Below are 25,698 nucleotides of genomic sequence, written 5' to 3' on the forward strand. Positions count from 1 at the left end.
CAATGACCTGCCGTTAAAAAGCGTAATTTGTGACACTAGCAGTATATTTTACAGGAGGCCTTTGGCAGGCCTGGTGATGATACCATAGTTGCTGTGTGTCCAGCTCAGAGCTCACACACTTACAGAGGGAGGCAGTATTGACCTGGTGCATGTGGTAAAAATGGAGATATTTACTTAATTTATCCGTAATTGTTATGTTTAAGTTGATTTATGTCCGTAACATACATTAGTCATGACATTGTTTTGACATTTTCAGTGTGATTTAGGTACTCGGTTTTGTTTGGTTTTAGCAATTGTTTTGTGCCAGAGCTTAGCATTTATTAATTACCCTCTTCCTCTCCAACCTGATTTGAGCTGATTATCCACCTTGTACAATAAAATTAAACAATCAATATTTTGTGTGTTGTTATTATGGTTGACAAAGCCTAGATGTGTGTGACCATTTTGCATATGAAAAGTTATAAAGATAAAAAGCCCTCTACTGCCCTCCTGTGGCCAGATAGGTATGCTCCATTCTGAGATGAACAGTGTCGCTGTAGAACAACGGCAAACCCATGCCTTGTATTTTATTTTCATCCTACAGTATGACTAATTTAAGAAACTGAGGATGGAACCATCTGTAACCGTACCATACAGGACTGTGGGAGAAAATGTACCGTAAAATTACAACTTAATTTGGACTGTTTTACGGCAACGCGTCTCCTTTACGTTGCCCACAACGTTTTACGTCTTCGACGCAGCTTATTTCAAAATGGAGTAAAGTCAGAGTAAATATATTAAAAAGCGTAGACTGAATAATATCGTACAGGTCTTTCTACCTTTAAACCAGCTTCTGAAATCATCTGTTTATTATGTCTGATAAAAAGAAACCCGACTCCTTCCATTTCTTCTCAAGCTACGATGACCTGAGTGATAGTAGCGACAGCAATAGCAGCGATTCGGATGAGGACCGACAGAAATCGGGCAAAAAAGAGGGGACTGCTGCCTCTGGAAGTGGAGGGAAATCTCCCCAACAGGGCACCAAGAGGGGATCCAGTGGAGCTCCATTGCCCAAACCTGACGATCTGTTTAAATCGGTGTCCAAACCGTCTTTTCTCTACAATCCACTGAATAAACAAATAGACTGGGAGAGCCGCACTGTTAAAGCCCCTGAAGAGGTAGGCCTGGCCATTGTAACTAAATAGCTGGATGATTTTACAGCAAACTGGCTAGATAAATCTGGATTCTAGATGGAAACCACTTGCATGTGTTTGCATGCAGCTGCACTGACAAAAATAAAATGTGCACTGGACATCTTTGACCTGTGTGTATACTTCACCACGTTGCCATACCTGTGTCATAGTGCCTAGTAGCCTAAATGTATTTTTCACAGCATGCACACTGTTGTGCATTGCCATTGGTACTCTTTTGCTGCTCACAAACTACTCACAATGAAATAGGCCTACACCTCATGATATTTCTCTCCACTCCTTGCACTGCAGCCCGCAAAAGAGTTCAAACCATGGAAGACAAACGCCGTCCCCCCTCCCCAGACCTACGCTACCGAGGAGAAGAAGAAGGGGGCCCCCCCTGGGATGGACATGGCCATCAAGTGGTCCAACGTGTACGAAGACAACGGCGACGACGCACCCAAGCCCCACTCGGGCAACGCCATCTTCGTGCCCGAAGAGGAGCAGCTCTCCGACTCCGGTGAGCACTGCGACTGCCTAGGGGCCCGCACAGGGCCACGCACGTAGGACGCGGTCGATCGGTGTAACTTTGTAGTCGAGTGATTTGTTTATGTGCCCCCCTCCCTGTGTAGACGGCGAGGATAAATCGCAGTCGTTATCAGCCAAGAAGCGACGGGTGGAGAGCTTCCAGCAGAAGGAGAAGAGGAAGAGGGATATGGGACAAGCCACCTCTGACAAGAGCTTCGTCGAAGAAGAGAAAAGAATCCTCCGGCAGAATGCCGAGTGAGGCCTAGATCCTCCATGAAGCATGGGCCTCAATTTGTGTCTGGGTCCACTAATCCTCAGTGACTTTCCTGAAGCTCTGCCCCAGACACTCCTCTCCTCTGTGACCAGCCCCTGGTTAAAAGTGCTTGTCTACCCTGTCTATCCAGGATATATTTAATAGACGTTGTTGTTGTGATACATCCTAACTTGGTTTGAACTCCTTTTCATGAGTAGAATATTCTCTGACTCTGGAAGAAAACCTGTTTTCAGTCTGTGCGGGTGTTTCTCTTGTTCAGTGGTATAGACGAGGCCCCATTTAGATCAATGTCCTACACACATGAGCAAATTTATTTTTATATGGCAACTTTTATTTTTGAGTAGCAAAGTATTTGATGTAAGATATTCAATTATTTTTATCGATTATAGTGTTGACGGGATTCTAACATGAAAATAACGATATACTACTTTCCACTAGATGGCACAACAGAGCCACTATTGCATTTTGCCCTTTCATGTTTGCCATATTTTACACTCAACCACATGTTGACAGTAGGTTGGTTTTGTTATAAATGCCTCTGTATTACACAAACGATGCAATAAATCGTGTATGGTTGTAGAACTTTGTGAGGGCTGTTATCTTTAGTCACTGATCAAAATAGAAGGGCTGTATCTTAACAATTAACACATTTGTCTAAGATCGAATGTGTTCAAGTCTTAATGCTCAATCAATTTTGTGATCTTTTAGAAGGGCTTTTCATCTTTCAGAATTTTTTTCTCACATCTTTTTGTATTCAGTATGAAACATACAATTCTCTCTGTGGCCTTGTATACAGTAATATTCCATTTATCTGGACTTGTTTTTATACACATAGCTTTATGTCAGGAGTCCTTCTGATTGATGTGCATTAACATTTTTAGCAAGCAATGGAGCAAAAATAATGGGGTTCTTGCACTTTGCCCAAGACAAAAAAAGGGTTGTTTCTGTTACTTGCTTGCAACGGTTTCGTGATCAGAGGCATTCCGGGTCTATCTGTCATCGTCCGTTGACAGGAAATACTAGTAAATATGCTTTTGATAAAATTCCAGTATCCAGGTATGTGCCTGGCCATGTCTGAAACGTAACCCAGCAGCAGGGCTTGACATTTTATCGGGCATATTTGTGAACAAATAACTCTTCTTGCCTGACTCACTGTATGATAAATGGATATCGAGGCACGTCTATCAGTGTTCAAGAATGCCTCATATTCAGTGGTTTTCCAGGAAAACAAGCGATAATGGCCTCCTGGAGCTGAGCTGAAAAGTGGGTGACTGGAAATATGTTTGGCGTTTACATTTGCCTTTAGCAGACGCTTTTATAGCTTTACGAAAGAGCATAGGTCACTGATCATAACAACGAGATAGCCCCAAACATTGCGAGCAGCCAAAACATGAAACATACATGGTGGAAAACCAAATTAGTGCCAAAGGGAAGAACCATAAGAGCATGCAGTTAAACAAGTAACAATTGAACAACATGAAACTCCCCACAAGAGTGCAAGAGTGTACCTGTAGAAAAAACAATCAACAGTAAAATATTTCACAGCGAGTACAAGAATTTGAAACCGTTACAACTGACCAACAAGAGCAACAAGTCTCTCAATACGAGTCATTGTGATCCTGGAGGAAACTAACATCAGGTCCTGATGTTTGACTGTTGTCTACTGTAAAAGACTGGCCAATATGAACTTGATTTTGAGTGTATATTTCATAAGCCGCACTGTCACAGATGGTACATGCTCAGTAAGCACACACACTGACTGTATACACGAGGCACAGTGTGGCCTTTCGGTTGTAAACATATTGATGCATTTTTTTAAATCTCACCCACAGTTAATGTACTTTCACTCCACCATTGCTAATGGATCACTTTTGACACTTGGCAATGAAAAAGGGTGATGTTTACGCACGTTACTGTAAGGTGAAGGGGTTGATGATGGGCAGCGAAGGGGGGGCTTAATCCCTGCTTTTGGCTGGTGCTGTTATCTGCTTCGGGGCTCTATATTTATGCCCTTAGTGCTGCTAAGTGTGAGGATAGAGAGCTGTCAATGTGGCTTGCTGGGAATGCCTGGGCGCTGAATCGTCTCTTCACACTCAGGGGCCTGGGGAAGATGTTTTCTAGAAGCAAACAGTTGCTTTTCACTCTGCTGACTGTGCTAGATGGCCTAAAACAGATGTTACGGGGGAATGCCATACCGGATCAGGGGCATTTCATGTAAGGCGGCCGCATGTTCGGCTTTGCGCACATCAAAAGCACTGTGCGTTATCTCAATGTACAATATAATCATCGTAATGATTATGTTTTGTGTGTGTGTGTGTGTGTGTGTGAGGGGGGAGGGGGGATGTGAAATTGCCAGTTCCACTCTCCCCATACACCTGCCCTTACTTCAGGCGATATAAGGGTCAGTATTCACTATACGGGGCGAGGCTGGACAGGCTCATGAGCAATGAGGCCCCCAGTCGGCGGATCCAGGGGAAGGTCTTTATTCAACCACCCCAGTGGAGCCAGACTCCACTGAAATGGGGGAACAGTAGCAGAGAGAGACGGGAGACAGGGAGTCTGACCTCTGTCATGATAAACATGTCAGTGGATGTCTGTTGATAAAGCAGAGTGGAGACAAAGGCAGGGCAGGGGGCTGGCAGAAGGAGGGGGAGGAGGGGTGTAGTGGTAGCCAAAGCATTAGCCAGGCCAGTAATGGGAGAGATAGGTATCTCTGCCCTGTCCTGTCATGCCTTAAGAGGTTTAAGTGGCTGGAGCAGGTTAATTACCTGACACAAGCACCAGAAGCTTGTACTGTAGATACTTCACTGCCTTGCTTGGGGAATAATTGTTTTTGTGTGTGTGTCACATCTACTGTGTTATGAGTATATAGGGTTCTACTTCCATGTCAAATGTTGTGTCACAGGGTCACTGGTAAATTAAAATACTTTCAATGGGAATTCCGATCAATTGTCGTATCATGTGTGTCTGATTTGGCAACTTTTGATAGTTTTGCCTGTACAATTTGGAAAATAATTGTAAAGACTTGTTTCCATCCTCACATATTTTCCGGAGCGGAATATGGCGGGATGCTTATGAAAAGAATGGTGGCTTGGAAGCACAAAGGCGTCCCTTGGCAACGCCAGTCTGACAGGGATCCAGTCTAATTTACACCCTGAGAAAGACTGCGTGGTCAAGGACATCAATTTACTCGCGGTACGCATTTCGAAAAGGGAAGGCCAATAAATCGGGGGGAGAGTCCGGGAACAATAGACTGCCATCGGGAGGAGAGCCCCAACAGCTGCAGGACCTCCTGTCCCCACACACTCTCAACCATACACTGCCTCTCACACAAGCACCCTCTCTCTCATTTACTCGCCAGTCAAGCAGGCCTGAATGGCAGGCAGCTAAGCAGATGTTCTGCCTCAAAGAGCTGAGGATAGACCATGTGTAAAGGAAAAGCCTCCTCTTTTCCCCACTCGCGAATCCGTTTAGGAAACTAGAAATAACTCGTGGCTAGGTGTTTTGTGTGTTTCTTGGGTTCGACGAAGTTCCTTGGGTTAATCATAAGTGCAAAGTTGGATTCATTGAACTTGGGAGCACAATGTGAATTGATAGTTCAAAGGGTTTGGGCCAGGTCTAGGTCTAACAGTGCCATAATATCTCAAGATTCTCAGATAACCACAGCAGTTCTTTTCAAAGCCTCAGAATGAGAACCATGAGATGACAAGCAAGAAGCAACTTACAACTTACAACTAACTACATGGACGCCACTAAAAAAGGAACTGTCTCTGTCAGACTTTGAGAGCAATGTGAGTCAATAGCTTAAAGCGGCCATGGACTTTCAGATAGCATTTGAGCTTAATTCCACCCAAGCGGTATACTTATTGGTGGAAGCAATGTTGACTTTAACACAATTCATAGATAGTTATGGGCTCAGCTGAACTCTGACAGGAAACATACTATGTTGTTAGAACATGATTTATCTTACAATCATCTTGTCCACTATTTCACAATAAATACATTGTTGACTTCTAACCCGCGGTGCAAGTTGTAGTCTGTCAGTCACCCATTTTCTCTTCTGTACAGTGCAATCACTTTTTTCTATCTCTCTTTCTTCTGTCTCTCTCTCTCTCACTCTCTCTCTCTCCTCCCATGTGCCTGCAGGCTTTGACCTGTAAATAGCTGCCCAGACTAGGTCTAATCTGTCAGGGAGGCACGCACAGGCGTCAGGTCTACATGGCTCCAGAGCAATAACAGATGCTTATCGCGTTTTACGGAGGGGGGGTGGCGGTGGGATGATGGGGATTCCTAGCAATAAAGGCTCTCAATCGTTTCAGACATTGTACTCTAGTCTCTTCTTATAAGGAAGACTGGGGGTATGTCACGTTTGCAATGTTGGCTGTGTGTGACGAGTGTGTGTGTGTGTCAGTGTGTGTGTGGTAATGGTGAAGTATGTTTCAAAAGATGTTGTGACCATTTTCACTATCCCTTGGGGCTTCAGGGAGACAAAGAGGTCAGGAGATCACTTCAGATTCATCTTAGATAAAGATAATGAATGAATGAGAATAAAGATACAAATCTGCCCTTTTCATGTGGTAATTGCTTCAAGTGATTATGTTTTCTGTGTAATTGCATCCCTGCCTCTCTCACTCACTTGTGGGAGATATTTTTCCTGTGAGCAAATTTTTTTTATTTTTACAAATGACAGGTGTAGATGAAAATTAGTTGGTGCAATTTTGGTATTTTCACTTAGTAAGAGAAGTGCATTTTTATTAAATAGGACCTAACCACCATTTCAATTAAAAAGACATTAGTCCATGTTGAACTAACGTTAAAATAAGCCTAATATTTTTTCTCACCCATTCTATGACGTTGCCCTTAGCCCAATAGCGCATTCTACTTTCATAGTTCTCATAGTTAGTTAACAATTTATTAAGAAAAACAATACAGTCTAATTGCCTTTCTACCCATTCCTTGCGCACGAAGTTGCGCATATCACCCACGCCAGAAAATATTCCAAATATTTGAACTGCACAGGAGGGGGGGAGACAGAGAGCTCACATAGGGAAAGGGGAGACAGAGGTGCTGTTGAGCAAGTGAGCTAACAAGCTAACTAGCTAGCTATGCAGTAGGCTGCTAGGCAGAGATCGAGGGACAGTGTAGAGGTGACAGTGGAGAATGGAGAGGACTCCGTGCGCTCGGCGAGTGTTGACCGAAGAGAGGGCAATCAAACTCGGTCTCTTCCTTTCGGAGAGAGTGTGCTGAAACTGGATAAACACCGGGCGGAAAGGAATGGCTGATCCTCTGCGGAGGACTTTATTAGCAAAACTTCGGGGGAAGAAATCCAAGAAAGGGACGACAGCTGGTGGATACGGCGCTGCAGCTAATGGGGGCAGAGAAGGTAAAGAAAAAGTTTTGCATGAGCGTGAACCACAAACTCAACCTGTAGCTATGCTCTCAGAACTGTGCCGTGAGGCTGAGAAAATTGGTGGTAACAAGAGTTTTAGTGACGGGGTTTCTGAACTGAAGGATCGCCTAGTTCTGGATAGCAGCGTAGTGGTAGAGAGTGCACTACCGCAACGCGAGGCTGCCACCATGCACATCAACACTAGCCGGGGGAACAATCAGGGCAGCGCTGGCTCGGGGTTTAGGGCTCGAGTTAATGAGGAACTCTTGGGGGTCTCACTTCAAAGAGAAATGCAGTCCGGGGTGAATGATAGGGATGAGACTTGGAGGATTCATAAACATGGGCCTTACTTAATGGAACAAGTGCCACCAGGACCGCATGCACAGATTAAACACTTCGTCACCATGCCTCGCCAGTATAGCGGTGGCGATTCAATTGGGTTTGGGAGCAGTCAGAGTCACATTTTGTACCCCAGGTCCGATGCAAACAGAGTAGTTGAATTGACAGATGGTCAGCATCCTGCTTTAAAGAATAGTGGAACAAATGTGTGCATTGAGAAAGATCCGAAGACTCCCAGCGACGGGGCAGACCCCTGCCTCCAATTTATGTTCAACGCAGAGCATGTTGTCTCTCTGAATGACAGAAAAGAGAAAGTGAAAGATCACCCAGACTGCAATGGATTATTGGATACAAACGTAACAACTAACAGGACAAAAATGTATCTGCCACGTTTCCCTTGCACATATCGACCGGCGAGTAGTTACACTGAGGAAAACATTTTGATTAGGAATATTGAGAGTTACGGCAGCTCAGCCCAGTATTCGGTAGACGCGAGAGTGCCGAATCTTCAGAGCCCAACGTATTTCCCCACAGAATTGGAGATATGCGAAATTAACATGTCATCTCTATGTACCAGAGACGGATCTATCAGACATTACTCGTTAGATAGCGAGGACGACGATTATTACGATAACGAAATCTTACCCTTTTATGAATCCGAAAGAGCTCTGGCAAACGATAGAAAAACTTCAGATAAATTAGCACCGGAATTGACTCAGTCAGGGACAGGTGAGCAACATGTAACCAACAGTTCCCAGGAGACAGACAGGCTAAGGAGCCAGTTGAAAGAGGCCTACTACTTGCTAATAAACGCCATGCATGACATTAGTTTTGACGGTCCAGTCGTTGTCAGTGGTTTTCTAGACCAGACCAGTTCCTCCAGTCATTCTCAAGACAGCCTGTGTTCCAGGTCGTCTGCCAAGCATGTGGACAGTGACTCTTGGTCTTCCGGGGAACACAGTCCCCAAGGGTCTGACACAGACTCCCTCATGTTGAGTAAGAGCCATGAGCCATGTCTGAAGAACAGACTGAATAGTCAAAGTCTGGTTAGCCTGTCTGCCTCAAACACCAGACCTCCCTTACTACGCTCAGCGAGTGACGGAGCGATCAAGTACCCCGACGGACCCTGCGTCAAGGCCTTCGCTCTCCGAAGCCTGGAGGCGGGCGCGGGCGGAGATGGAACAGCTCGGCCGGTCAGAGTCTCCGAGCTGTTGGACAGCGCCGGCAGCGACGACCCGCTTCAGGAGGAAGCGAGGCTGCGGGGGAGCAGCGGCTCGGCCAACAGCCTGACCGGGTCATCGGACAACAGCGCGGACGCCCTCGGAAGCGGGCCGGGCGCCAACGGCGGCGGCGCCGCCGCGGGAGACTCGGCCAAAGCCCACGGCGTGACAGTGAACAAGATGCAGGAGTGGATGCACAAAGGCCGCCTGCTGTCCTCGGAGATGAAGCAGCGCATCCAGGGGCCCTCGCCTCGCCCCCCCACCGCCGCCGCCGCCCAGGACAGGGCGCCCCTCCCCGGCCAGCCGCCCGCGCCTAAACCCGGGGCCCAGACGGGGCAAGCTTCCGGGGGGGGCAAGGCGAGCGCGGCGCCGCCGCCGCCGAGCCACTCAGCGCTGCAGTCAGGTAGGACAGCCGTCTGGAGTGGCGGTCGTGGAGCTCGGCTCTCAAGAGGGACTGTTTTCGTCCTCCTCCTTCACCCATGTCAACCTCATCTGGTGTTGGTCCTTTTTCTGGATGCAAAACAAAGGGATGGAATGCCTCAACTCTTTGCTTTCCTTTGTAGGACTCTCTTAACTGGTGGCGGGTCTCCTTCACACTAATTTAGGTCCATTTTTAACAGCGATTAGCACCTTTGGTCATAGGGTCACACTGTAGTACAAATAACCACTAACTCTCCTTTAGTTTCAACAGTGTTTAATAGTGGTGGTGGTGTAACAATGTGAATGAATGCTCATGATGTGATTTCCTGTTATCTATAATCCTGTATGTATGAGATGTAGACCTTTTATCATGCCTCTAGAGCATCTGTATCATGAAACCATAAGGGCTTTTGTGCTCTGACAGCATTTGTAACACATTCCTCGTTGGCTAGTGACAGAAATGTGGCGATCATTTGAATGCTTGAATTCATTGCGTTCAACTATATTTGCTCGTAACAAGAACAGAAAGATGATATTCGGTACAGGGCAAACAGAACATCTATTTTGGGATGTGGATTTGTGTTTCTTTTTTGAACGACTCGATATGTTCTCACGCTGGTGTGTTTCTCGGTGCAGCATGGTGGTTTGCGGTCGGGAGTCCGGTCCAGAGTAAACAGGCTCCAGGCTGCGTGTGCTTGGCCTTGTTGACTCTCTGCTGTACTGCTCGAAATAGAGCGTGATCTCTGCAGAGCAGCGGAAGACCTGGCTGTTTGAGAGAGAGAGAGAGAGAGGGGGAGAGGGGGAGAGGGGGAGAGGGGGAGAGGGAGAGAGGGAGAGAGGGAGAGAGGGAGAGAGGGAGAGAGGGAGAGAGGGAGCTGTTGGCTCAGGACAGGCTTGTTTCGTCCACTTTCTCTACTTTTCCCTGCGTTTTTCTGCCTGTCTTTTCCTCTCTTCCTAACTCGTCAGTTCACCTCCGGCTCCCTTTTCGACCCACTCTCCCTGTCTTACTGTCCAAAACTGCAGAACCTTTCCATGGTTGGAAGCAATTAAGATTTTCCTAACAGGAAAAAAATAGAGAATCGACTGAAACCGATTTTTTCCCCTTATTAGTTTCTATTTTGTTTGTATCTTGACTGACCTTTCCACTGTAACAGCCAGCAAAGGCCCACAAACAGGAGAGTGAGAAGCAACATGCCATTTCTCCCCTAATAGGATGAAAGAGGGAGAGAGGGAGAGAGGGGGAGAGAGAGGGGGAGAGAGAGGGAGAGAGAGAGAGGGGGAGAGAGGGAGGGAGAGAGAGGGAGAGAGGGAGAGGGAGAGGGAGGTGTAGCATGAGGGAGCTGAGAGGGCAGTGTTTTCTAGGTTTGTGGCGGGGGGTGTGTGTGTGTTTAAGAGGGGGTGGGGGGGTGGGGGGGGTGTTGAGCTGTCAGGGTCCCTCTTTCCTGATAAGTTTGCTCTTGCCAGCTCCATGGTAACTCGCATTTTAAAAGACTGGTGAGGGAATATTTCGAATGCCATTCCCGTTGTTTGACTAGTTTGCGCTCTGTTACTTAATTCCTCACCATGAATGAACAAAATGGAGGGCGATTAAGTATTTATTAACATCAGCCCAGGGTTTATCTTAACCCTGTGGGCCTCCCACAGCTCCACAAAGAGCCCTTAAAAAAAAAGAAATGTCCCAAAGCGCTCAATGAGAATGAATTACCCATCGGAGCTACAAAATCCTTTTTATAGGCTATATTCCATCTTAATGTATGCAGATACTTGTGTGCACTTAGTGGGACTCTCCTTTTGAAGTCTTTCAATAGCCTAATTCATTGGATTAGATAAATGTTTCGGTAAATTTGATTTAAGTGTAATCGGTTTGAAAGGTCTGCACTGTGCATGACACATTTACAATGTGAAATCCCCCTGTGGAATCCTCCCCCAACATGTGCTCTAAGTTCCTTTGACTTCTGGATTAAATATAGAACAGTGATTCACTATGATACGCTATCGGGTGGCTGTGTGTGTGTGCGCATAGATGTATATATCTCTCTCTCTCTCTCTCTCTCTCTCTCTCTCTCTCTCTCTCTCTCTGTACCTCTCTCTCTCTGTACCTCTCTCTCTCTTCTATCTCTCTCTCTCTCTCTCCTGTTTCTTCTCTCCTCTCTTGTACCTCTCTCTCCTGTTTCTTCTCTCTCTCTCTCTCTCTCTCTCTCTCTCTCTCTCTCTCTCTCTCTCTCTGTCTTTCCTCTTGTGTCTCTTTGCAGCTTGGTTCTATGGAGCTGGTCGATGGTTCTGGTCGATGGTTCTGTGTGGGGCTGGGATGGGGATATGCTACCCCGAGTGCCTGCCATGTGTGGCTGGCAGGTCAGGAGCAGTATCCAGGCACTTTGCTTTTGCGCATCGGGAGTTCAGAGGAATGGAGCTTAAATCAAACCTGGTGCCGATGAATTGGCAGGGAAGGCGGTCAGGCTCACCTTAGGGGCTGTCCCAAGGATTGCCCTTTGAAGGTTTTATTTTCTTGGCCCCCTCTCCCTCCCCCTCCGTTTCCCTCAATCCCCTCCCCTTCAATACCTGTTTTGGCTAAGTCTCTCCCCCTCGTGAGCAAATAGTCAGCCTCTGTCTGCGTACTTAGGATATTTACTATTTGTTAAGCAGCGATGTGTCTGAAGGGGGCTGCGCCTCCACGGAGAGGACATTATCGAGTTTGTTTGCCGCATGCTAGTTAAATACACGGGGCCAAAGTCACTCCCCCCCCCCCCCCCCCCCCCCTTCCTCCGCTCGCGTGCACGAACGTGTGTACAGTAAGAGTTGGAAGAAAACATGTAACCCAATCCTCTTTCGACAACCTGCCCGGCTGTTTCAGTCACGTCAATACTGTTGCCTTTTGGGGGGGGGGGGGGGGGTTGTCTGCATCACGCCAAGTCTGGTTCCTGAGCCACACTTACTCGTTTGTTTTTTTTACACTCCAGCGGGTAGCACAATGTTTTGTCTTGTCTCCTGTTTTTGTGAGTGGATGGATTTATGGATAATGTCGGCGCTAAAGACAGATCCGATGTTCAAGGGCACTCTAGGTTTTATCCTGCTGGTTTGTGCGGGGCTTTTGATACGGTCTGCGCTGGGCTTCCAAACATCTCCTTTTTGTGAAGCTCCTGTGTGCATTTCGGCGTAGTTTCTGAAGCTTTTTAAATGGGGAAAAAACTTGGTTTTATGACTCAGAAAGGTTTGGCACCTTGTGGCTTCATATTCCCATTTCCCAGCAGTCTAGCCGAATCACGTGATTGCTTGGGACCTGTGACACACACACACACACAAATACACACACACACCAATGCATTGTTTCTCCAAGCCATCTGGTACCTCTGTGTCCTGGGTGTTTGACGTGCCAGCAACACCATCCACCATTCCCAGCCATGCAGGGGTGCAGAACTCATGGAGATTCTTAATTGGCTTCACCGCTCAGAGCTGTCAGGAAACCGGTGAAGGTCATTGGACCCCTGCGCCAAATAGCAGCCAAGGGCAAAGGTTCAGGCCTGGCAAGCAGTCTCAATCTGGTTGAGTGTGTCAATACGAAAGGAGCCAGACAGTCATAAGGCAAACTCACCTCAGAATGGGTTGCCAAGTCATACTATAATATCGGGTCACCCAATATTGAAGATACCGTATGTTTTCTGAGTTTGAATGCCTGTTTGTGTTGCTAGCTACTTAGTTAGCTTAGTTACAATATGGAAACGTATACGTCTCGAGAATGTTTGGTAACCAGGCCCTAAACTGAATTTAAGGAACCCCAAAAATTTCCTGATCTAAACTGTGCCTGGATTTCAAGGTTTCTTTTTGAAGATGCAGGTGATGTCAAGATGTGGGATAGATTAGAGTGTGTGCGATAGAAGGTGCGTTCGAGAGTGTGTAGGTGTTAGGGGGTGGTTGTAAATCTCCTAGACGGGGTCTGGAATGCTGTACGTGTCCCAGCATGCTCCTTCTCTTATGAAAGACCCCTTGAAAAGAAACGGCGTCAACCAACAGGCCGGGCGTATGCAAAAGCAGCAGTCTCCATTTAACAACGGCTAACGCCGAATGCTACCAGGACCAGGGGACACTGCAGAAAGCGAAAAAACACCGTTCCCCTTTGCTCAGCACATGCTAAAGCGAGAGTCCCAACCCCTCTAAAGAGAACATCAAGCTTAATCCGAGCTAATGCAAACACGGTGCTGGCTCATTCAGTGCAAACACAGTGCCGGCTTACTTAACACTCAGTTGGCGAAGAGAGCTCCGTAGGCAGTGAACGTATGTTTGTTATATCGTAGCAGTTCCTCAAATGGTTTCAATTACATTTAAATGAGAGAAGCATGTCTCTCTATTTAAAGTAGGATACTGTATCTGCTCCTTTGAGGAGATTAGAGCGTATTATAAAGTGACTCCTGGTCCAACCAATAAAAGCTGTTTTATATGGCAGTAAGCATGTGGATAATTGGATAAAACTTAAAGTAACGCCATTCACAATGGATTCATTTTCATCCGAGTTTATAGACTATCAAGTTTCTAAAGTAATTAAGCTCAAATGCAAGCAGAAAGGGAATGGAGCGTGGAGTATGAAGTAGAGCATGAAGAAAGAGAAGAATCAAAGTTCAAGACTTTGTCTGTTGTGGTGAAAGGAACTTCAGACCTCCTGTTTGAGGGATTTGGGTACTGGAGATGGCAGCAATTATGGCAAGTCAACAGCTGCTCTCATGAAGAGTTAATAAAGTGGATCAGAGACTGGATACATCTCACCAGAGTTGACTTTCTGGAAGCTAATCCTTGGGTAGCTGCTGTACCGTACGGTTCTGGCTCGGAGCTCTCAAGGCCTGTGACAATAAAAGCAACCAAGCAAGAAAGCCCCTTGGTCTCAATCTACTGACCTCTGAGTTGCAGTTACGCAACAAGAAGGGCATTTGGTGATGTGTTTTTATGAATTTCATCGCTTTGATGGCGCTGGTTAAGGACAAGGTCATTTAGTTTGACACGACACTGCGGCACTTTCTCATAGAGCGGTGATTTGCCCTTCTCACATTCTCACTCGCTTTCTATCTCTCTCTCTCCCACACAAACGGGGGGGGGGGGGGGACACAGTATTTATTCCGTTTTATAAGTGAAAATATTCCCCAGAAGCAGTCTGTAATTTGGCGGTTGTAGCTCGGTTTGCATGAAATCTTGTTTCCTTAAGCACAGGAGAAGTTTGTCATTAGCACGCAGAGAGGCACGCCTGGGAGAAGAGGCGCGTATGAAAACAGTCTTTAGAGAGGCCCAAGCGTGCGTGTCGCGGCAGGACCGAGCTCTCAGCTCCGGTTCACGGCCGGCCTGTTTTTCTCCCGGCATCTGCTCATCAACTCACGTCTTGTCAACACTCAGCTGCCAGAGCAAAAAGGACTTGTCAGATGAGGCATGATTTGCAGTGTTACTTTACGATTTGTAATTGGGATTGTGTTGTGTTGGGATTTTTATTATCAGCTAGGTAAACTGTGACCGCTGACTGTCAGGCAGTCCTAAACTCGATGAACCCTTTTAAAAGTATACAATCTATAATTTTGCCTTTTTAAAATGTATTAAATTGCCATTGGGGGTGCTTGTGTCAACCTCATAACTCCCTACTTCCTGTCAGCTGTCATGTCGGAGCTCTTTTGAGCGTGCAGATTCCCCAAACCGATATTCCGGGTAAGGGGAGTCATCGGAGCGGAACGTTCCGAAGCGTAGACGTGTTCCTGGGACCGGCGGCGTGTAATCAAACGTTTGTGTTGGATCAAAATATGTCCCAGCCGCTGGAGGGGGGAAGCAAAACCTTATCTCATCTCATCACAGGATGGAGAGATAAAGTAAGCCAGTAGTCTGTGTGCTAACCAGAGGTTTCATGATACAGATGTTTACAATGTCGAATTTGGGAGATTGACTGATTGCCTTGCATACTATAACACTCCCAAGACTGGTGAGATGTACCCCCGTCCTGCAGATTTAGGAATGTCTCTCTCTCTCCTGCAGCTCTCATTGAGAATGTCCACAGCTCCTATTCAAACGGATGCGAGCTGGCAGGGGGAAAGGCGATTGATCCATTGCCATGGAGACCCCCGCACAACAACATCACCGTCTCCAAGAAACGCAACTGGCTCCAGCAGAGCTCCGGGAAGCCCCACGCCTCGGACGACGTCCAGGGCCCCCCGGGAGCAGAGGAGGACGGCGGCCCCGCCCCTCGCCCTCCTCCGAGCCCCTCCCCCGAGAACCTGAGACTCCTCCGCCCGCCCCCCTCCCGCCCCCTCCGCCTCAACCTGCCCCAGGTGAGTGTGGGCCATGCGCGAGTGGCCCCCCAGCCCAGGCGCGTGGACCCGACCGAGGAGAACGACGCGGACGACGAGGGGGAGATCTGGTATAACCCTATCCCCGAGGACGACGAGCCCGAGCCGACAACCAGGCCCCCCGCCAGACTCCAGGTCCCCGCGACAGCCGACCCCCAGAGGAGGCCCAGCAGGGGCGGGGAGGCCGGCCGGACCCAGGAGGGCTGCAGTGTCTCCGGGCTAGAGAGCGTGGGGGAAGGCCTGGGTGGTGGTGGAGGCGGGGATGGGAGTCAGGGAAATGCCGTACATTCCATGGAGATACAGCTGCACCGGCAGACACTCGCGTGCAAACCTCAGGAGGAGGGGCCACCCGGCAGAGCTACAGGTACAGACTGTCCTTTCTCCTCCCCCGCCTGTCCCCCGCCCCCAAACCTACACTCTCCATCTCAACCTTGCTCTTTTTCCTCCTACAGCTCCTCCCTCTCTCGCTCTCTTTCTCTCTTTCTTTCTCTCTTTCTCCCCCAGACTGCCTATAAGGATTTGTTGTGCCAGCGGCTGTCTGACTGTTTGTGGTTGTCTCGCACCTGACAAACTAATAGCAGCTTGTGGTGATAATCGGAGGATCAGCAATCCATTTAGCTTTCAGTCATTTACTCCTCACCCTGTCTCCAGGAACAGGCAACTGGGCTTGCTGCTAGCTCAATGCTGTTTCCCTCCCAGTCTGTTCAGTTGGATGGAAATTGACAGGACCACAGTCTATAATCACATCTCGGCACACTGGTGTCACTTATTAGCTAAAGTCAGCCAGGCGGAATGAGTTGGCATTCCTGAAGAAAAAGAAATCCTATGAACTTTGTGGCAGAGGCCCAAGAGGCACTAATTGTACACAAATCTTTCTTTTTTAGGTTAGCATTAGCTTATGCGTGTGTGTGTTTATGGGTACTGTTTCCTGTGGCATCAAGTGTGATGTTGACAGCTAGCGCACAGCTCCCCGTCTCCTGATGGGAAAAGTGTTTTTCTCGTCTTCATTTGCCTCTGGTGGGGCAACATGGCCGCTTGAACCCACTTGACAAACTCCTGAGATGGACATATAATTACAATTGTTGACTCCTCTTTGGCATGCAAAAGGCCTTCTTGTTTGTTTGAATGTTAAGGTGGGTTAAGGCTGAATAGCTGTTTGAGACTAAATCCACCACAGCAAGATGCCACAAACAGCTATTTTGCCGTCATAGCAACAGGTCTTCTATGAACGCCAATTGCCTTTTTGTTGTTGGCAGTTGTCATTTTGACTGACTGGTGGGAAACATTTCAAGCCTCATGGACATGCTTCAAAGCCATGGCCTTCCGTGACATCACGTGTCCACAGTCTTCAACCTGAGAGCCTTTTCATGAGTGATTAGGATTAGGCCGGTTTGAGGGGTGCTAATCTAGTCCTGTGCTAGCACAGTGCTAGCACAGCACAGGACTGGAATAACAAAGTAACACACGCAAATCCTATTCAAGCAAGGCTATATCTGCCATGTAGTCAGTAGATGTCACTTTAAACTCATTTGGGTAAGCAAAGGCCGATATGACTTTTATGCCTTGATGCCTTCTTGAGTGGGAGCGACTGGTCTGTGCAGTTAACAGCCAGGCTTTGACAGGAGCGCCGGCCCTTTAACGAGGGTGTCGTGTGGAATCTTGCGCCGCCGCGACAGTGTCGGTCACCTTGTTATTTTTGAAAGGCTGCTGTGTTGTGAGAGGTGGGGAGTGGCCCCCGTTCCGGAACTCACTCCCTGTTGTTGATTCTGCGTTCGAGTCCCGTGGGGGGGGGGGAGGTCGCCGACGCCATTACAAACTTCAGCCCGTGTCTCCACAACCCCAAAAAAAGAACTACGTCCACTACCGGGCATCAAAAAGGAGCAGTGTGTGTGTGTGTGTGTGTGTTTGTGTGTGCCAACTGTATTACCATCCATCATGGCTTTGAGCCCTGACTGACTTGGCACGGCCCCCGGCTAAGCGGTAAACATACTCCCATAATCCTGCGCGTCGTCACAGCAGCTGGCGCTCTCCCCGCTTCTCGGTGACCTGGACGGGGCGAGGAGAAGCCTGCGATTAGGTCTCTCTGGGAGGGAGGGGGTGGGGGTGCACTACTGACTTGGTAGTCCCTGAGTGGAGAGACCCAGGCCTTGTGGTTAGAAGCTAGCCGGGTGGGGGAGGGGGGGGGGTTAAGCAGCGAGTCAAAAGGACAAGTGTCTGCCATGGGACAGCTACCCCAGGCTAGTTAAGCGGTCCTTGTCCACACTGCTGCAGTCCCAACAGGGTGTATTGGAAAACTGCCATTCAGATTAAGGTGACTAAATGCCTAGCCAGACTATTTGTTGGAGCCTCCCAACCAGTAGTCACTTATGCGAGAGGAGGCAGGGCGAAGAATTGAAAGAAGGGGGGGGGGGCGGGCGGGAGGGCGGGCATGTTGAATTCATACACACAGCCTCTTCCTGCAGTCCTTCCTTTATGACTTACCAGTGCTTGAGGGCCGACAGAGCCTGCTTTACAACGACGAGGGCTAAAAATGGGTGACGCTTTGTCACCGGCCCTGAATAAGAGCATCCATCTGCTGACTTAATGAATCCATGTGTATGTAGATGACCCGGGGTCCACTGTGGTGCTCTCTGTTCGGCTGGCTGGTCCTTTTACCCCCACCGGATACACCAGCGACTCCTTACGTGGCCGTCATTGACTTGTCCCTTTGTCAATCTGAAAGACCTATTTGTGTGGAGAATAATGATTGATGGACTATGAAGCACTCGTTGGAGGGTGCCCTTAGAACCCCTCAGGGCCTGTTTGGGGGAATCTCCGTCGGACGAGGTCAGCTTGGCAGCGGTTTCTATTTTTGGTGTTGTGTTGACCACGGAGCGTTCTAGATGATTTCCTGTTAAAACTCGCGATACCGAGCATCAGTGGCAACATTGTTGCCGGAGAGACAGACGGGGGGGTGGTGGGCTGTGTTGGAATGCCTTGCCTTGGCTGCCTGACTTGCCTGCCTGTCTGCTTGTAGCTGTGGGCCACATAGAGCGCAGGGCCTTGGCAGGTGGCCATGTTGTGGTAGTGAGAGGCATGCCTGGCTATATTAGCCGGGGGTTTTGTAACCATTGTAATGAAACGCCTGGGCTCTTGTGGCCTCTGGAAGGATCCCAGTGCCGAAGGATTTCCGAGCGCAAGGGGACGGCGACCGATTCAAGGTGTCCCTGACTCGCAGAGAGGAGAACCTAGGGGAGAGGTATGCCATTCATTCCTCTGGGCCCTCGCTCCCTGTCACGTCCAACACGCACGCATTGCAGACGCACATGTGCACACAATGACACACACACACACACACAGAAGAATGCAGGGGAATCAAGGACATGAGTGTTCTGAACCATCCCGGGAAAGTACATTCTTTATTTAAACAGTCCCCTAGTACACTCACACGGTCATAAACGCTCCCACTTTCTCACACCCTCATGGGAGCACACGCGCGTCGCACACACGCACACGCGCACACACAGACCTCACTGTTCTGTCGCAGTGAGTTCTGCGCATTCTGTGCAGACATCAGCTTGGCTTAGATATTCAAACCCCCAGCCATTACACCGGCATGCACACGCAACGCACACAAAACCAAAGGCCTGAAACCCACGCAGACACAGACACACACATTCGGATCCCTCAGCACCTGTCCTGGCCTAGCGTTATTAGCAGCAATCAACGGTTGTAAATTCCTGGCTTTGTCCGAGGTGTCACGGGCAGGGTGCCTGGGGTGGGTCCAGGGGTCAGGCAGGGTGGGTTTGGGAGGGGGTGGGGGCAGGGGAGGGTGGGGGGGGTGACGGTGGTCAACCAGCTCATGTTCCAGCATGCAGAATGCAGCCTTTCAACCTTTGACCCCTGGACATGGCCCCCGGGGCTAAGGTGTCAAACGGGGACCCCTGACCCTTAGGTAGGGCCGTGTCGGGTGACACTTTCGCCGCAGGCTAAAAAGCGACACGAGTACTGCGTAAAACGGAGGGACTTAAGGGGGACATCGACGCGAAAGATCCCTGACACATGACGTGTCCAGTGTAAAGCCCTGGCTAAACGTTCAAGGTGGCTCTCATGTCAACACCTGACTCCTGGACGTCTGACCCGTTGCCCATATCTCCAAATTCGAACGCCGCATCCCCTCCGAGACCATCAGGGAACGACGCCCACACGGACGTGGCACAACATTGGCGCTAGTGTCTCGTGAAGGTTTTTACACGCCACCCCACCCATGCTTGGTACCACAGTGGCGGGTTTTTTCCGAACCTTCGACCCCCCCCCCCCCCCCCCCCCCCCCCCCCTCCCTTTCACACCCCGACAGGGCAGGGTACGTGTGTGTTTGACACGAAGCACTAACAAGGATGTCTACTCAGCGAGAGGAAGAGGGGAGGCTAAACATGGTTTATTATGGAATGTGAGAGAACAGCCCCTTCAGTTGGCTGGGCCTCTGATCGGCAGGACAAGGGGTGCCTTTGTCCCCCCCCCCCCCCCCATCCCCTCTCCTCCTCCTCCTCTTCTTCTGTGCCTTTCCATGGAACGCCCTGCGTTACTCCTGCCCCCATCTTACCCCTTCTCTGCATCCTCCAGCTTCTCCTATGCCCCCCCTCCCTGCTTCCCTGTAACCCTCCTCTCCAGAATAGCACAGCAGGGCCCCTCTGAAAATAGAGTTGGTGATGTTGGCAGGTCATGCTACTTCCCCCCCCCCCCCCCAATCTTTCCCTCTTCAAGAGCCAATAGAATCAGGCAGGCCTTTGTTTCAGCGCTTCAGTGGATCTTTGGTTATGAAACGAAACCAGAAAATCGGAATTACACATCTCCGGGAAATAAAGGGTTAACAGGGCCATACAGGCGTTTTGTTGTGTATCTGAACGTTAAATAAATTCCTTCAAAGACTGCCAGTTTTTATGAAGGCGCCCACTGTGTTTGGGTCACAGACAATCTTAATGTAACTTCCCTAATGTTGAGGGTTACAGCCACATGTGGCAAGCACGATCTCCCTTGAACCTGATGCGGAAGGCCTTCTAATGTGCTAAAAAGAGAGGTTAGTTGGAGAGGAAATCCTATTAGGAGAGCTCAGAGGAAAGTTTTCAGTTTGAAACGGGCTAAAGCGCCCCGTCGAGCTAGCAGTGGGGACACCCCGCCGTTTGACAAATTCCACTTTAATCATCTAAACCATTCTTGGCTCAAGCTGCTATCCCTGCCCTCTATCTCCATCCTGCGCTCAGCAGTCCAGATGGTCTGTTTTGGACAGAACTAACTCACAAAAAAAAGGGCGGAATAGTCAACCCCTGGAGGGGCTTGCTGCATGGAAAATGACCTGCAGCGGAACTTGGAACTTCGAAGGAAAACCTATTCCCTATTTCTACCCTCTTTATTTAGGAACTCATTTCCGAAAGTGTCCCTTTTTCCTTCCGTTGTTCCTATGTTTAGTGTATAAACAGTGAGATATTTTTGCACTGTGAGTCAAGCTAATCACGGTACACCTCTGGTCTTGTTGTTTCCCGTGCAGATATCCCGGACACGCCCAACTCTGGCTTCTCACCTCCCTCCAGTCCCAATCCAACCAAGAAGGGGAGCTCAATCAACTGGTCCTTCCCCGATAAGATCAAGTCTCCTCGCACGGTCAGGAAGCTCTCCATGAAGATGAAGAAGCTTCCGGAACTTAGCAGGAAGCTCAGCGTTAAAGGGACACCGAGCAACAGCAGTGGGAACGGAGGAACGAGCAGCCACTCGGAAACCCGGGTTCACTGTCCCAAACCCGGTAACCGGTCCGAACCGGCCCGGGCCCCTTCCAGACTCTCTGCAGGGGCCGGCCAGGCGGCCGCGGCTAGCCGTAATGTGATTTCCCGCTACCACCTGGACAGCAGTGTGTCCACCCAGCACAGCTACAGCAAGAAGAAAAGCAACGGGGCGTCAAAGTCCGCCAGCAAAGGGGGCTACCTTAGTGATGGGGACTCGCCAGAACTGGTGGCCAAGTCTGGGAAGCACGGTCCGATGGAAGGGAAGGCTGGGAAGAGCAAGGAACCGGTGTCCGCTGGAGGAGAGAGGCCAGGAGGTGGTGGGGTGGGCGGGGGGAGCCCCAAGCTCCACGGCACCGAGCTGGACATCGACGCCTTCCGCCACTACAGCTTCTCGGAGCAGCCCAAGTGCACCCAGTACATCTCGGGCCTCATGAGCCTGCACTTCTACGGGGCGGAGGACCTCAAACCGCCCCGCGTCGACTCGCGCGACGTCTACTGCGCCATCCAGGTGGACTCGGTCAACAAGGCCCGCACCGCCCTCCTCACCTGCCGCACCGCCTTCCTGGGCATGGACCACACCTTCAACATCGAGCTGGAGAACGCCCAGCACCTGAAGCTGGTGGTGTTCAGCTGGGAGCCCACGCCCAAGAAGAACCGTGTGTGCTGCCACGGGACGGTGTCCCTGCCGGCGCTCTTCCGGGTGACGCGCTCCCACCAACTAGCGGTGAAGCTGGAGCCCAGAGGGCTGATCTACGTCAAGCTGAACCTGATGGAGCAGTGGCAGAACTCGCTGGACGGAGGCCCTGACAGGGACAGGGAACCCCAGGTGTTTGGGGTGGAGGCCTGGAGGGTGGTGGAGAAGGAGGCCTCGGGCCTCTCGGTGCCGCTGCTCATCAACAAGTGCATCACGGAGATCGAGAAGAGAGGCTGCCAGGTAAGTCCACCACCGATTTACTTTGCAAACATCTAAAATTAAAGACACAGTGACATTTTATAGTCTGGGAGCATGTCTCCTAACTAACTAACGTTAGTCACATAAAAAAAAGCAAACCGCCATGTATAACTAGCAAACGACTGATCTTAAACAGACAGAGGAGAGTCTCAGCCACCAAGCAGACCATTGAAGCAACCTTTTAGCTCCGCATTCCGTGAGAAGAGAACATGTCTGGAGGCTAGCAGCGATGCCGGCTAAGTGGGAGACATCAGACGTAATGGCTGCTTGTTTTCAGACAGCGGGGGTGGCTTTTATGATTCTCACACAGAGAGAGAGAGAGAGAGAACGAGAAAGAAAGAGAGAGAGAGGGAAAGAGAGAGAGAAAGGGAGATTGGAATAGAATGGAGCGTGGACATGGCCAGATGGATCTGGCGGGAGATGGCCTGGCGTTGTTGGGGTGGAGTCAGTTGAGCTGCCTCAAGATGGGCCACTTGAGAACGGCCTCCCTTCCTCTCCCCCCTTCTCCCACACCCTCTCTCTGAAGCCCAGCGCTACAGGAGGAGACTCAGCCCGGCTCTCATTTCTCCTAATTAAGAGTCGAGACGCCCGCAGTAAATGTGTCTGGCCCGCTGTTCCCCAGCTATTCCCCTAAGGGAAGGGGAGGTACCAGGGGCAGCGGGTGCCCAGAGCTAGGGGGCAACCCCCGGGCCTTCTCCCCTGTCTCCGGCAGGCCTCTCCACAGAGCTCATCTGTCAGGCCCCTCTCCAAGCTTGGCTCCTCCGCTCTGAGACCTATCCTTCAGGAGCTGCCAGCGGGCCAGGGGCCAGCCCTCCTCCTCCAGGTCCTAACAGCTCATTGATCAGTGTAACTCTGGAGGGCCTGTCTGGCCAGTGTATGGGCTCTCACTTAGAGCAGCTTCCATGGGTCACTTAGTGCCTGGATGCCAACGGTTTTCAGAAGAAAAGGAGGGCTGCATTCATCAGCTCAGCTGTGGACTTTGGCTGTGGTTTGTTTCCCCTTTTTCTCTCAGTCTCTCTCCCTCTCTCTTCCTGTTCTCTACCATGCTCTCTCTTTCTTAAATTTGAAGAGAGACATGGAGGGGAGAGCGGAGCTTGGAGAGGATTCTCCAGTGCATGGCTTTAGCTGGGGTCCCCCAGGGAGATGAGGCAGAGTAGGCTTTAACCACCAGGATAGGGAAGCAATTTCTCGGACGTGTCACTGAAGCACGCCGAGCCAGACGCCTGGCACGTCTTTAGAAATAATCGTCGATGGAGACTCTCCTTTCAGTCTCTCTAAAATGTATGTCCTGAGGGTCTGTGTGCTTTCAAGGCACAGGATGATTGCGGCTGTTCCAAGAAGACTTGTGACGTCAGCGTTGCAGAGAGGGAGTGATGTGTGTTAATTCTGGCATGCTTGGTTTTGAAAGAGCCAATAAATCGACTGTTGGCCACTAGAGAAGGACTTCAGTAAAATTGAGAAGGCTTGGTTCAAGGCCGATATTAATAAGTTATCAAATGAAAATGTTTTTGGGAGAGAAACATGTGGACTGCCTCTGTTTAAGAACGGTGACCTGTGAATATCCACCAGTGTCTTCACCCCACTGATCTACTTAGTGGATCAGTCCGCCACTAAGACCTGTTTGTGTGTGTGTGTGTGTTTGTTCCTGTGCGTGCAGGACAGCGTACGCCTGATTGTCCGTCCAGGAAGTCCCTGACTCTCCACAGGAAACCATTCTGTTGTTTTTAATTAAGGTGGCGACAAGCTTTTGTTTCCTATTGGTGCTGCTTGCGTTGCCCGGCAGCAGCAGATAAGGGCAAGGCCTCTTCACAACCAGCTGTCAGCCGCCTGCGCCCCGCTTACCCTAAAGAAAAGCTTTCTTTTTTTTGTTTGTCCCTCAATGGCCTTGTTGTTCTTTGTGCCGAGTGACTTCTGTTTACTCTTTGACAAAGCCAAATCCCTACCTAATCTGTCAAGAGTTTTTTTTTTTTTTGCCTCCCCTTCTTGTGCAAGGTTTAGAAATGCTACACAGAGAGAAACTCTACAAATGTTGGGTCTGCTGCCACAGTTTAGGTCGATGGCTGAAGACCAGAGCCCTTTGGGGGCTGTGTTAGCAGGGACAACCAGGCCCGGACCAAGGCAGCCTTTTTTTTTTTACAGCTCGCTGACTTCCACCGGTTGCTAGGATAACCACACCATAGTGGCCAGTATGCCACATACCAGACACATGTAGTACGAGACATTCCACAGTGTCGCCAGGGCTACCGCCCGCAGGACAACCAGCCAATCTCAGACCCCAGGTCACTCCCAACCACGTCTGTTTTGATAGCTTGCTGTATAGAAGGGTGTCAGGAGGAAGTTAAATGCGTGAGAGGGGGGTGGGGGGGGGGGGGTGGATTAAGGCTACAGTTTATACTTAGAGAATGTTCGTTGAAAGGAAATTCAATTCCATTCATTCAAGGATTCTTGTTGGTCTGAATGCCTCAAGCCCATGTTGGTTGTAAAGTGAGACCAGCACCTCCCAATTGTTTTGGCTGTCCTGAAAGACAGGTGCCTATGGCACAGTTCTCTCGTGAGTTACATAAGAGGATGCTTGTTAATTGTTCCGCAAGAATCAAAGCCTCATGTACGGTAACACCTAGGTGCCGGACTACCTTCAACGTGGCTGTGGATTAGACCCAGTTGCATCATGGGACTCGTAGTCCTCCTGGCTATCACCCAGTGGTTGTACCATACCATCTCTCATGGTTCTTTAATGGGTTCTAGTGGGTCTATACACGATGTTCATCGATGACCGTCAGTACCTAACCCGACCTCGAGTCCGGTTGTGTCTCTTTTTCCCAGAGGCATGTTTAGCTTCACTCGTGAGATTGGTCGTCTCTCTCACGCTCTCTATCCCCCCCAAGAACCTGATCTACAGGGTCGTAAATATGCACTGGTCTCAGTTGAATGGCGAGCCTGTTGTGTGCTAGTTTGTGGCGGTGACCTACATACATGTGTGTGTGTGTGTGTTCCCAGGTTGTGGGTCTCTACCGCCTGTGCGGCTCGGCGGCGGTGAAGAAGGAGCTGAGGGAGGCCTTTGAGAGGGACAGCCACGGGGTGGAGCTGGGCGAAAACACCTACCCGGACATCAACGTCATCACAGGTAGAGAACACGCTACCAGCACGCAGTGTAACCTCTCTCTCTCTATCTCGCTCGCTCTCGCTCTCTCTCCTCCCATCCTCCCCCCCCAGCAACTCACCACATGTGTCAATGTTCCTGTAAGACCTTGTGTGTTTGTGTGGCTTTTGTTTGTGGTAAAAAAGGCATTCCAGTCAGCATACCAGAATGTGCCTGTGCCTGTGGCGGAGAGGGGGGGGGGGG

At 49.7% G+C, this 25,698-nt stretch overlaps 2 protein-coding genes across 2 annotated transcripts in view; both read left to right on the plus strand.

Annotated features, from left to right (window-relative positions):
* The first annotated feature begins 724 nt into the window (after nucleotides 1–724).
* Nucleotides 725–2,553, plus strand: c27h1orf52 (chromosome 27 C1orf52 homolog). Its single transcript, XM_067230590.1, has 3 exons — nucleotides 725–1,157; nucleotides 1,482–1,689; nucleotides 1,802–2,553. The coding sequence occupies exons 1-3, from the start codon at nucleotides 852–854 to the stop codon at nucleotides 1,954–1,956; spliced, it is 669 nt and encodes a 222-aa protein (XP_067086691.1). The 5' UTR covers nucleotides 725–851; the 3' UTR covers nucleotides 1,957–2,553.
* Nucleotides 2,554–7,104: 4,551 nt separating this feature from the next.
* The window catches only part of syde2 (synapse defective 1, Rho GTPase, homolog 2 (C. elegans)), a 28,315-nt gene continuing 9,721 nt past the window's right edge, over nucleotides 7,105–25,698 (plus strand). The window contains 4 exon segments of the mRNA XM_067230549.1: nucleotides 7,105–9,322; nucleotides 15,337–16,011; nucleotides 21,172–22,337; nucleotides 25,353–25,479. Coding sequence (XP_067086650.1) covers nucleotides 7,246–9,322; nucleotides 15,337–16,011; nucleotides 21,172–22,337; nucleotides 25,353–25,479 — 4,045 coding nt within the window. The 5' untranslated portion in view covers nucleotides 7,105–7,245.

The sequence above is a fragment of the Osmerus mordax genome, chromosome 27 (assembly GCF_038355195.1).
Source record: "Osmerus mordax isolate fOsmMor3 chromosome 27, fOsmMor3.pri, whole genome shotgun sequence".
In the NCBI taxonomy this organism is placed as follows: domain Eukaryota; kingdom Metazoa; phylum Chordata; class Actinopteri; order Osmeriformes; family Osmeridae; genus Osmerus; species Osmerus mordax.

Excerpts from the sequence above, each read along its gene's own strand:
- c27h1orf52 (XM_067230590.1), top strand. The coding sequence starts at position 852 with ATGTCTGATAAAAAGAAACCCGACTCCTTCCATTTCTTCTCAAGCTAC. Across the intron at positions 1,158-1,481 it reads CTGTTAAAGCCCCTGAAGAG|CCCGCAAAAGAGTTCAAACC; the intron begins GTAGGCCTGGCC and ends CTTGCACTGCAG. Across the intron at positions 1,690-1,801 it reads GGAGCAGCTCTCCGACTCCG|ACGGCGAGGATAAATCGCAG; the intron begins GTGAGCACTGCG and ends CTCCCTGTGTAG.